The 13,221-nt window shown below is 45.1% G+C and overlaps 1 protein-coding gene across 11 annotated transcripts in view; it reads left to right on the top strand.

Annotated features, from left to right (window-relative positions):
* POLL (DNA polymerase lambda) overlaps positions 1–13,221 on the top strand; it is a 20,519-nt gene extending 7,298 nt beyond the window's left edge. For all 11 annotated transcript variants that reach the window (XM_053311204.1, XM_053311198.1, XM_053311203.1 and 8 more), the window contains 4 exons: positions 305–478; positions 3,780–3,908; positions 6,718–6,886; positions 10,070–13,221. In XM_053311204.1, coding sequence (XP_053167179.1) covers positions 305–478; positions 3,780–3,908; positions 6,718–6,886; positions 10,070–10,434 — 837 coding nt within the window. In that variant the 3' untranslated portion in view covers positions 10,435–13,221. The remainder of the gene's footprint in view (positions 1–304; positions 479–3,779; positions 3,909–6,717; positions 6,887–10,069) is intronic.

The raw sequence follows: 13,221 nt of genomic DNA, 5'->3' as shown, positions 1-13,221 counted from the left end.
AAAAAAAAAAAAAGGAGTGGGGTAGCGGGGTGGGAGGCAGGTTGTAAATTATGGAAGAGTGAAGAGAAGATTGTAACTGGTAGCCAGAAAGTAAAGGGCACAAGAATTTATTTGCATAGATTTCATGGTCCACCAACGTTCTGTTGAGGAAGAGAGCGTCTGAGGCATCTGAAGGGCAGCATCTTGAGCCTAAAGATGTTCATTGAACTATACATGTCCAAGCTAGAAACAGAGAATGTTTATATAGTGGATCAGTTTTTCAGCCTTTCCTCTGGCCAACTGTTCCTTTGCGGCTTTCTTTCAGGAAGCCTGTAAGATCCCTGGAATTGGGAAGCAGATGGCAGAAAAGATTTTGGAGATCCTGGAGAGCGGGCATCTTCGAAAGCTGGATCACATCAGTGAGAGTGTGCCAGTACTGGAAGCATTTTCCAATATCTGGGGAGCAGGAGTGAAGACAGCTCAGATGTGGTACCAGCAGGTAAATTTTTCTGCTCTGTACAACAACAAGCACTGTGATAGCTGTTGCCATATTTGCTGATCGTTTCCTTGTCCTCTGGCACACAAGTTTGGCCTCTCCAAGGCGCTATGCAGTGCACCCCTATGCATGTTTGCTCAGAAGTAGGTTCCAAGATGTTCAGCAGCACTTATTCCACGGAAAGAATGCTTAGGATTTTTATCCTGGTAACCAAATCTGGTATGGAGAATAATTCTGAATGTGCTAGGGGAGGGAACCTGGTAGCTGCCTTCTTCATCCCTGCTTGGTTACCTATGGCAGGTGTCTTGCCAGAGAGGTTGGATATATGAAACTGAATGGATTATGCAGCAGGACTCTTCTGTAGCCATCTTGGCCATAGCTCATGTATTTGTTTTTCAGATTTGTAGAGCTTCTGTCTCTATATTATTATACTTCTGTCTCTATATTATTATATAATATATAATATAATATATTATATTGTACTATTATATTATTATATAATAGTATTTATACTATTTTATGTTATATATACTCTGTTATAGTAAATGTTATAGTGAAAAGAGACAGTAGACAGTGTGACTTCTTTTATTCAACTTAAACAATCTATCTCAGTTATGAATTCATGAGCTAGTTCACCAGGGCAGTAGACACGACTGCTCCCAAGCGTCCCCTCTGACCCATTTTGAAATTGGTCTCTTGGTATACGGAAGATCTGTGGGGCAGAAGCAGCAAGTTAGGCGACTGGAGCGCAATTGGAGAAAGACTTGACTCGAATATGACCGAACATGGAGCACTTCTAAAGATCTATGCTCAGGCAATTTGTGCGGCAAAGAAGCGGTTCTTTTCTGCCTGTATTGCATCTGCGAATTCACGTCCAGCAGAGTTGTCTGGGGTTGTGAAGGGACTAGTATGTCCGCCCCCCGCTTCCTTGAATCAGAATTTGGAGCCATTTATTATCTGCTGTGATGTGTTTAATGAGTTTTTTGCAGATAAAATCTCTCGTATTCGGGCCAACTTAGATGGAGACTCCACAATTACTGCGATGTCTGAATTGGAGGTGACCAGCAACTCCTCTTATGTGGTTCAACTGGATCGGTTTTAGTTTGTGATTTTCTGAGGGAGGGCAGGATGTCTCCTTGTCTTAAGGAGGCAATTATTAGACCTATTTTAAAGAAGCCTGCATTAGATCACTCAGAATTGAGCAACTATAGGCCTGTCTCCAAACTCCCATGGTTGGGCAAGGTAATTGAGAAGGTGATGGCCTCTCAGCTCCTCTTGGAGGAAACTGATTATCTAGATCAGGGTTTCTCAATGTGTGGGTCCCCAGATGTTACTGGACTTCAACTCCCATAATACCCAGCCACAGTGGTCTTTGGTTGGGAATTATGGGAGTTGAAGTCCAATAACATCTGGGAACCCAACACTGAGAATCCCTGATCTAGACCCATTTCAAACTGGCTTTTGGGCAGGCTATGGGGTGGAGACTGCCTTGGTTGGATGATCTCCAGTTCGGAATTGACAGAGGAAGTGTGACTCTGTTGGTCCTTTTGGATCTCTTGGAGGCTTTTGATACTACTGATCATAGTATCCTTCTGGAACGTCTGAGAGTGTTGGGATGGGAGGCACTGTCTTACAGTGGTTCCGCTCCTACCTCTCAGACAGATTCCAGATGGTGTTGATTGGAGACTGTTGCTCTTCTAAATCTGAACTTATGTATGGTGTCCCTCAGGGCTCCATACTGTCTCCAATGCTTTTTAACATCTACATGAAACCCCTGGGAGAGATCATCATGGGATTTGGTGGGGGATGTTATCAGTATGCTGATGACACCCAGATCTACTTCTCCATGTCAACATCATCAGGAGATGGCATAACCTCCATAAATGCCTGCCTGGAAGGACTGGATGGGCTAGATGAGGGATAACAAACAGACTGAATCCAGATAAGACAGAGGTACTTATTGTGCATGGTCAGAATTCTAGAGACAATTTTGATCTACCTGTTCTAGATAGGGTCACACTTCCCCAAAAGGAACAGGTTCGCAGTCTGGGAGTACTTCTGGATCCACACCTCTCCCTGGTATCTCAGGTTGAGGCGGTGGCGAGAGGGGCTTTCTGTCAGCTTCAGCTGATATGCTAGCTGCATCTGTTTCTTGAGATGAACAACCTGAAAACAGTGGTACATATGCTGGTAACCTCCAGACTTGACTTCTGCAATGCGCTCTGTGCGGGACTGCCTTTGTACATAGTCTGGAAAGTCCAGTTGGTACAGAATGCGGTGGTCAGGTTGGTCTCTGGGTCATCTCGGAGACCACATTAGTCCTTTGCTGATTGAGATACACTGGCTGCCAATAGGTTTCCAGGCAAAATACAAGGTGCTGGTTATAACCTATAAAGCTTGCCCCCTGAGTATTTAAGAGAACGTCTTCCTCATGATGAGCCCCACCGCCCATTGAGGTTGACTGGAGAGGTCCATCTCCAGTTGCTGCCAGCTTGGTTGGTGGTCACATGGGGGTGGGCCTTCTCAGTTGCTGCCCAGAGATTGTGGAATGTGCTCCCTACTGAAATATGATCCTCCGCATCTCTTGACAATTTTTAAAAAGCATTTGAAAACCCACCTCTCCACCCAAGCTTTTTCAGCTCTAAATTTTTTAGGTTTTAATCTGCGTTTGATTCTAAATTATTTAAATTGTTCTAAGTTTTTGTGTATGCTTTTAACTTGTTTTTATGTTATTGTTAACCACGCAGAGACGGAAGTAATCTGATAAATAAATAGTTGTAAGACAACTGTTGTGTGATTTGTTTGCAAGGGTGCTTGGGGTATTGCAGAATCTGTGGTGAGCAAATAATGGAGATTCTCCCCTTTGCTGCACACTGTGCATGATAACATTCTGTGTCATCACTATTTGCATCAGCCTCTCTTCTTCAGAACCAATAGCAATGATTGTGTTGTAGCCCGTTGTTAGCCCTTCAGTTTTATTGCAGAGGGGTATCACCATTTTAGTTCACCTTGTGCCTTTTCCCGTTAACAACCCCATCACCACCTATATTTGTGGGATTTTTGGTGCTGTCCTGATTGGGCCCAGGAATGATTTGAAGATGGATATGGCATCCTATCACCATTATAAGTGGCCTGCAAATGCTAGGCTGAAGATATGGCAGTCAGATAAGGAAACGTTGCAATTTCTCACCCCAGTCCTACATGATCAAGAACAGAGTTGGGTTTCATGTAGCGGTAAATGGTATCTCTTGACAGAGCAAACTGGAAGCAAAGTTCCTTTGACTTTCCTGTATATTCTGGCTAGGGTTTCCGCATGCTGGATGATATCCGCACAAAGGCTTCTCTCACTAGCCAGCAAGCCATTGGCTTGAAGCACTACGAGGACTTTTTGGAGCGCATGCCACGGGAAGAAGCTGCAGAAATTGAACAGATGGTGAGTAGCGCAGTTCTGGGTGAGGACTCTGAGCAAGGCCTATAAGGTCCCATGATAGACCTCATCAGATCTAAATGGAGTTTGATTGACATGCCAAACCTGCTTAAACTCTTTCTCTTAATGATTTCTTAGTTTTCTACATGGCTTTCTTTTCTCTTTATTCATTTGGCAAACTTCCACAACTTATCATGTTCCTGTTTTGAGTGGCCATGGAAGACGGAGATTGCATTTTATTATTTATTTATTCAATTTTTCATGTCATCTAACTCAGTTGGTTCTCGGTGGTTCACATAGAATCTTTTGCCGTGTTTATATTTTAGTTCCCCATCAGTTTCCTGCTTGGTTCTGAGCTGGGGTCTGCCCTGTTCTACTAGAGGAGGCACAGATGCTACAGTCAATGAGAAGGCTGGCTTAGGCTGACCTTCAGCCTCCCAAAATGGTTGCCTGACTAGCTGACAAAGGGCTTCATCCAACTCCCACAGTGCACTAACTGCTCCATCAATTCTGCGGAGAGTGCTCCATCAACAGGCCTGAAACCACTAAACCTTACCTAAGGCAGGGCCGTCTCTCCTCATTTGCTGAGAGACAAAAAAGGACCAGAGGGCTAACACTGCCATAAGAATCCAATCCCAGCTTTCTCTCTACCAGAGATTAGTCCCCTATAGGAGTAGTCATTAGCTTTAGACTTTGAACCACCCAGAGACTTACATATGGGGCAGTATAAAAATGTGCTAAATAAATTGCAGAACGTATCTGGGGTAAGCAGCTGTTGGGGCATGTTTGTGCCCTGGGGCTTTGTGTTCCCAAATGATCTGGCTGGGATTCTTGGTAAGTGAAAGGGGAAGCAGCACAGCTATTGCCCTATTTACCCTCCCTCCATGTTGATGAACAATGCTAACTCTCTCTCTAGTTTATCTAGAATTCAGTCTACCTTACCAGTATTGTCCTTTCCCAAGCCTCTGCTGTACATCCTGGTTTGGAGGCTTACAAGCACCTGTTACGCTGGTACTTCCATAAAGGATTCTAAAGACTGCCTCATGGCTAGGCAGTGGTGTTGGAAAGCCTCGTGAGTCTCTGTGGTGTACTTCATAATAGGAAAAAGAGGCTTTGCTAGTCTTCCAAGCAAGTACTTATTTCTCCTGTTCGTGGTTTTGGCCAGGATTGTGCCCTGGGCTTGTACAGGCCAATGGGCAACTCAAAACAAATTTTTGAGTTTGAGTTGCAGACTCATGGACCTTTTTCCGCTGCTCTCCCGGCATGCTGAGATTGCCATGGTAGCATTGGGCAGCATGACGCTGTCACTCAGTCATAGTGCCTGCCCCTGAAGAATACATAGTTGCCAGGTAGGGCATTGCCCCCTGCAAGGGATTAGAGCTCTTTTGGGAGCCTTGGCCCTTGGGAACGGACCTATTGTGGGTTTGATGGGATTACCCATCTCTCACCCACCTCAGGGAAGAGACAAGAGAATGAGGGGATTAGCTACTGTCTGTCTGAGACCCAAGGTGCTGGGCTACACCAATGTGGGGCTTGTTGCTTTCAAGAAAACTTCATTGAGGATCCGATGGAGGCAGATCTGCATTAGAAAAGCCATGAGGCTCTTCTGAATGTTGCGGGGCAAAGGTTAATGGGTTTATTCCTCACTAATGAAGGATGATCCTGGAGAATGACAAGGGGCACTCGCCTTTCAAAGTGGCTCCTCTCACACCACCCTCTATACTCTGAAGCAGCAGTCATGTCTTTGTTGAATAAAATGGGTGATTGGCACCCTAAGACCCATAATCCTGTATACTGAAGTCATCTTCAAATGCTGCTTTAATGGAGCCATCAGAGCTGTGCCAGTGAAGGGAAACTGTTGGGTTGGGGGCTCCAGCTCTCAGGCTTGACTGCAGCTGTGAGCAGACGTTGAGCTCCCCACTACTGGAGTTGGAGCTTCCTTCCAGAAATGGCTTTCTGAAAAGCCCAGCCTTGCAGAAGGATCGTGTCACAGCCAACCAGTCTTATCCAAAACAGTGATTCCTGCCAGCTTGGGCATCCTTGTGGTTGCGTCAGATATCGCACTATTGCTCTTGATTTCCCTTCCTGCCTAAAGGAAGAGAAAACAAATGTTTCTTCATTTAGGTCTTGTTCTTCCAATACAATACTGCTCAGAATGGTTCAACAGACTAGATAAAACAATACAAAATTAATAAAATGCAGTTGAAAACTAGGCCCAGCAATGATATCTGTACCTTGTTTCACTGTCTGCTCCCGTTTGCCTTTGGCTTTTTTACAGACTCCCTGCTGTGACTTTGGAGGAGCACTCTGTGTGGCTGCCATTTATCCAGAAGCATCCCATGGCTTAGAAGGCTGTTGCCATCAGGCTGCCAGTCACCTGTCCAGATGGGTCCCTGAGAGAGCTAGAGCTAGTGCTGCTGTGCATATCCCTGTTTCATTATCCCTGATTCATTATCCTGAGAAACATTCCTTTCATTGATTACCCTTATAGGTTGAAAGACAGACATATATATTGGCAATTTATGGTGAACTTGCCCAAACCAGAGTGGGGCTCAGGAGAATTTCTTGTAGTCCATAAGTGGGTTTCCACTGGTCTTAGCTTCTTGCTTCTCCTCATGTCTAGCACAAACAGGGCCAATTGAATACAGTTTTGCTTGATGTGTACAATGTATGCCTGCAACAGAATTTATTTATTTATTTGCTTGCTTGCTTGCATACAGTGCTGGGAATTGCCACACCATGGGTTATGTTTGCAAAAGACTCAAATGAGCAGAAAAATAATTGCTGAATTCCTCTAATCTGTCTTTTCTTGGAGGTCAGAGAAGCAGCTCAGTCTATCAGACCTGGACTGGTATGTGTGGCTTGTGGCTCATTCCGGCGGGGAAAGTCCACCTGTGGGGATGTGGATATATTGGTGACTCATCCCAATGGCCACTCTCACCAAGGCGTATTCAGCAAGCTGCTTGACAGCCTCCGGCAAAGCGGTATGGGGGTATCAACTGGGCTACAAAATGGCGGCGGGGGGGCATGTCTGTAACCATTTATATCTTGGCAACTCTTTGAAACAGGGAGTATGGGAATCCACAATGGGCACTGGTGCTGTCATGTTGACTTGGCCTTGACAGTCCTCCCTGGTGCAAAAAGCATCAGTATGTAGCAGTGTACGGAAGGGAACTAACTTCTCTCTTCCTGGAGGCAGCTGGTAATAGATAAGCTAGGCTGATCTAGCGGCCGGGATCAAAGGACTTTTAAGTCCAGAAGCAAGGAGTGTTTATAATAAGAACATAAGAACAGCCCTGCTGGATCAGGCCCAAGGCCCATCTAGTCCAGCATCCTGTTTCGCACAGTGGCCCACCAGATGCCGCTGGAAGCCACAGACAGGAGTTGAGGGTGTGCCCTCTCACCTGCCATTACTCCCCTGCAACTGGTACTCAGAGGCACCCTGCCCTTGAGGCTGAAGGTGGCCCACAGCCCTCCGACTAGTAGCCATTGATAGACCTCTCCTCCATGAAGTCATCCAAACCCCTCTTAAAGCCATCCAGGTTTTTGGCTGTCACCATATCCTGTGGCAGAGAGTTCCACAAGTGGGTCACGCGCTGTGTGAAAAAGTACTTCCGTTTGTTGGTCCTAGACCTCCTGGCAATCAATTTCATGGAGTGACCCCTGGTTCTAGTGTTGTGTGAGAGGGGAAAAAATCTCTCTTGATCCACTTTCTCCACACCATGCATGACCTTATAGACCTCTATCATGTCTCCCCGCAGTCGTATTTTTTCTAAACTAAAAAGCCCCAGGTGTTGTTGTCTTGCCTCATAAGAAAGGTGCTCTAGGCCCCTGATCATCTTGGTTGCCCTCTTCTGTACCTTCTCCAGTTCAACAATGTCCTTTTAAAGATGTGGTGACCAGAATTGTACGCAGTACTCCAAGTGTAGTCGCACCATAGTTTTGTATAAGGGCATTATAATGTTAGCCGTTTTATTTTCAATCCCCTTTCTAATGATCCCTAGCATGGAATTGGCCTTTTTCACAGCTGCCACACTTTAAGTCGACACTTTCAATGAGCTGTCCACCACAACCCCAAGATCCCTCTCCTGGTCCGTCACTGACAGCTCGGATCCCATCAGCATATACTTGAAGTTGGGGTTTTTCGTCCCAATGTGCATCACTTTACACTTGCTAACATTGAACCGCATTTGCCATTTTGTCGCCCACTCCCCCAGTTTGGAGAGATCCTTTTGGAGCTGCTCACAATCCATTTTGGATTTCACTACCCGGAAGAGTTTGGTATCATCTGCAAATTTGGCCACCTCGCTGTTTACCCCTCCTTCTAGATCATTTATGAATAAATTAAAAAGCACCGGTCCCAGTACAGATCCCTGGGGGACCCCACTTCTTACTTCCCTCCATTGTGAAAACTCTCCATTTATACCTACCCTCTGTTTCCTGTCTTTCAACCAGTTAGCAATCCACACATGTACTTGTCCCTTTATCCCATGACAGCTACGTTTCCTCAGGAGCCTTTGATGAGGAACTTTGTCAAAAGCTTTTTGGAAGTCCAGGTAGACTATGTCAACTGGATCACACTGATCCACACACTCGTTGACACTCTCAAAGAAGTCCAAAAGGTTGGTCAGGCAAGATTTACCTTTGTAGAAGCCATGCTGGCTCAGTCCCAGCAGGGCCTGTTCTTCAAGGTGCTTTACAACTTTATCCTTGAGGATGCTTTCCATCAATTTGCCTGGAACGGACGTTAGGCTAACTGGCCTGTAATTTCCCGGATCGCCCCTGGATCCCTTTTTGAAAATTGGTGTTACATTTGCTACTCTCCATTCCTCTGGTACAGAGCCCGATTTCAGGGATAAGTTAAATATTTTAGCAAGGAGGTCGGCAATTTGACATTTGAGTTCTTTGAGGACTCTTGGATGGATGCCATCCAGCCCTGGTGATTTGTTAGCTTTCAGTTTTTCCAGACAGTTTAGAACATCATCCCTTGTCACTTCTATCTGACTCAGCTCTCTAGCCTCCATCCCTAAAAAGCCTGGTTCAGGAACAGGTATATGCTCAGTATCCTCTGCTGTGAAGACAGATGCAAAGAACTCATTCAGCTTCTCTGCAACCTCCATATCCTCCTTAATATTCCCTTTCAGTCCCTCATTGTCTAATGGTCCAACTGCCTCCCTGGCAGGTTTCCTGCTTCTGATGTACTTGCTTGCTGTACTTGTAATGCTTGCTGTCATTTAACAGGGTGGGTTATTTTATTTCTTGAGGGGTTTTTGGTAAATATATCAAATCCCTCCTCAATCTTATCTGTTCTACACCTTTTACTGTCCTGTGCAATATAAGGCACACAAGCTAGTGAGCAGAATGTGGTTTGATTAGCTATGGAGTTTCATTTTAGTCTCTTTGCCCTTTGTGCCAAAATACATGGGCAACTGAATTTTCCTAATTTTATTTACTTACTTACTTACTTACTTACTTACATTTATATCCCACTCTTCCTCCAAGGAGCCCAGAGCAGTGTACTACATACTTGAGTATCTGAATAGTGGTCCTGGACATTCATAATAGTGGATATTGTTTTCAACTTGGTAAACCGTGAAATTAAAAGAAAACAGCCTTTTCTTTTAATTTCACAGTTTACCAAGTTGAAAACAATATCCACTATTATGACTGTCCAGGACCACTACCCGATCACCTGTTACAGGTAAGCAACCTGTTTTTCTCTTTCACAACAACCCTGTGAAGTAGGTTAGGCTGAGAGAGAAGTGACTGGCCCAGAGTCACCCAGCTAGTTTCATGGCTGAATGGGGATTTGAACTCGGGTCTGCCTGGTCCTAGTCCAGCACTCTAGCCACTACACCACACTGGCTCTCCACCCAATCATTTGGTGAGAGCTTTATTCTAGCCAGGTCCCTGATGTTATATTGGGATGAATATTCTTGGAGGGACTAGAAAGCATGATAGGGTAGTGCAAGGTGCCATTTTTCCATGCGCTCTCTTCAGGGAGCACCCTCACCAGTGACACTGGTCAGATAGGACCCAGGCAGCCTTGCACACAAGCAGGGGGCCCTCTAGCACAAGCTTACAACCAGGTGAAGGCGGCTTGTCGTCTTCTTCAGTAATCCAGGCAACTTCTCGCCTCTTTCCTGATTTTTGCCTTCTCCTCACAGGCTTCCTCACAGATGACTTGGTGAGTCAAGAGGACAATGGAAACCAGAAGAAGTACTTGGGGGTCTGCCGACTGCTAGGCCCAGGCCGGCGCCACCGCCGCCTTGACATCATTGTGGTGCCCTACAGTGAGTTTGCCTGCGCCCTGCTCTACTTCACCGGCTCAGCCCACTTCAACCGCTCCATGCGAGCTCTGGCCAAGACCAAGGGCATGAGCCTGTCGGAGCATGCCCTCAGCAGTGGCGTGGTGCGTGGCCCCGGTGGCCTCAAAACAGGGCCTGGCCTGGCCCTGGCCACTCCTACTGAGAAGGACGTGTTCATGCACCTGGGGCTGCCTTACCGGGAGCCACGAGAGAGGGACTGGTGAGGGAAGCAAAGGGAGCAGCCGCTGCTACTGCTGCTGCCGCCTCCGTGTGGTGTGCTTGCATGGGCCTCACCTAGTGCCTTCCAGCATCTACAGACTTGTCTGCTTTCTTTGGCAAATACTTGTGTGGACTAAAGGTGGGACTTCTGAAGCAGCTGGTCCTTTTCTGTACTACTGGGCACTGAGTACTTTGCCTGTATTTCTGAATGTATTTCATTGGCTTAGATGGATTGTAAGGAGAGGGGTCACCAAGTGTAAATAGCCTACCTCCGTGGGTGATTGTGAGAATGAATGAGAAAATTTGCACATAGGAAATGCCATTTAAAGCTCTAACAGGAGAAAATGTGTAGGTTTTAAAGAAAGTATTTTAAAAACACTTTTGTAAAGATGCTATTCTTAGAATGCTCTGGAGGCTGCTTGACTCTTCCTCTGGAAGAGACGGCTTTCCTACTGCAAGCTGCACTGACCACAGGTTCTGTTGCCAAGACAAAGGGGAGATGTATTTCTAACCTCTTCTGATTGACCCTGTACTATTAAGAACATAAGAACAGCCCTGCTGGATCAGGCCCATGGCCCATCTAGTCCAGCATCCTGTTTTGCACAGTGGCCCACCAGATGCCGCTGGAAGCTTACAGGCAGGAGTTGAGGGCATGCCCTCTCCTGCTGTTACTCCCTTGCAACTGGTACTCAGAGGCATCCTGCCTTTGAGGCTGGAGGTGGCCTATAGCCCTCTACCCTCCGACTAGTAGCCATTGATTGACCTCTCCTCCATGAAGTTATCCAAACCCCTCTTAAAGCTATCCAGGTTGTTGGCTGTCACCACATCTTGTGGCAGAGAATTCCACAAGTTGATTATGCGTTGTGTGAAAAAGTACTTCTTGTTTGTTGGTCCTAGATTTCCCAGCAATCAATTCCATGGGATGACCCCTGGTTCTAGTGTTATGTGAGAAGGAGAAGAATTTCTCTTGATCCACTTTCTCCACACCATGCATGATTTTATAGACCTCTATCATGTCTCCCTGCAGTCGTCTTTTTTCTAAACTAAACAGCCCTAGGCGTTGTAGCCTTGCCTCATACGAAAGGTGCTCTAGGCCCCTGATTATCTTGGCTGCCCTCTTCTGCACTTTTTCCAGTTCTACAATGTCCTTTTTTAGATGTGGTGATCAGAATTGTATGCAGTACTCCAGGTGTGGCCGCACCACAGTTTTGTATAAGGGCTATATATGGAAAATGTTCTAAAGCATTTTGATTAGAAATCTACAATAGAAAGACTCTCCTGTGATGATGTGATATAGATTGGTTTATTTGCTCTCTCTCTCTCTCTCTCTCTCTCTCTCTCTCTCTCTCTATATACACACACACAGATATACATATACATACACACATTAAACTATAAAGAGTGGTATGGTTGCAGGATTTGTAACTTCTTGTCAGTACTTCTACGAGAAGCATACTATATCATGCCTATTCTTAAATAGTGGCTGCTGGTATGTTTCCTCACAAAATATAAAGTGCTGGTTATTACCTTTAAAGCCCTGAACCTTCAGGCTTGGGTTATTTGAGACAGCGCCTTACTCTGCAAGATCCCCACCGCTCATTAAGATAATCAGGAGAGGTCCATCCTCAGGTGCCATCAGTACATCTGGTGGCAACTTGGGATCGGGCCTTCCCAGCTGTCACCCCTGGATTGTGAAACACGCTCCTCGTGGATATAAGAGGTTTATCGTCCCTGGAGGCCTTCAAGAGAGCCATAACCAATCTCCATCTTGGCTTCTAATAATATTTAAGTGGTTTTAATGGCTTTTACATGAATTTTATGTTAATATTTTGAATGGTTTTATTTTATGTTTATGGCAATATTTTAAATAGTTTGATTGTGAATCACCCTGAACCATTTTTTGGGTGGATGATATATAAATGAAATAATAGTAATAATAATGAATAATAAAGGAGCAACTGAGCTTGACAAACCAAATCATGCTACTGAGCTTGACAAACCAGTAGGGACAGAGGAGTGTGTGGAATGAAGACACTGCAGCAGTGTGGACTCCTAGGCTGAATAACTAAAGGATGCTTTCCTAGCACTAAGAAGGATTAGGCAGTGCATCAAGTTGGTGGAATTTTCCTCTCCTACTATTTAAAAGTAAGGCTATTATTCGATTAAATAAATCTTAGTCAATATTGCATATGCGTAAAAACACTAGCTCTGAAGCAAAAAGCATTTTTCTTTGTTTTCTAGATTATGTATGACTGTTGTATCAGGCATCATCTTAGAAGAGACATTTCCTCCTGCGTGAAAAAGAAAAGTGAAGGCCTACTCTAAGATTATGCTTCTGATATGCTGATTTAAAATTTACCCAGTTAAGCAGGGGGACCTTTTTAGCCTATAATAAGGCCAAGAAGTTCTCAAAGCGGTGGTTCTCTGTCCCCACAAAGATTGGTAGTCTAAAAAGAAACTCAAAGTAGACACCAGTAACAGCCACTGAGGAATGCTGTGCTGGGGATGAATAGGGCCAATTGCTCTCCCTGTGCTAAACATAAAAAGAATCTCCACTTTGAAAGGTGCGTCTTTGTCTATATATATAGCAATATAAAAGCTCTTGTTCTATTGGGAAAACTCAGAACCAGGGCCTTTGTATTGTAGTTGGGCTAATTCAGATTTGTACTTGTTCAGAACTGGATTCTGTGAGTTGGCATGTAGGGGGATTCGGGTATTGTACTGTGAATTGTGTAACCCTGCCATTATTTCTCATTTGGATGGTCACAGGAAAACATTGTCTGTATTTGAAA

The sequence above is a fragment of the Hemicordylus capensis genome, chromosome 3 (genome assembly GCF_027244095.1).
Source record: "Hemicordylus capensis ecotype Gifberg chromosome 3, rHemCap1.1.pri, whole genome shotgun sequence".
NCBI classification, from domain to species: Eukaryota; Metazoa; Chordata; class Lepidosauria; order Squamata; family Cordylidae; genus Hemicordylus; species Hemicordylus capensis.
Note: the sequence above shows the minus strand (reverse complement) of the source record. Positions and strands in the feature narration are given on the sequence as shown.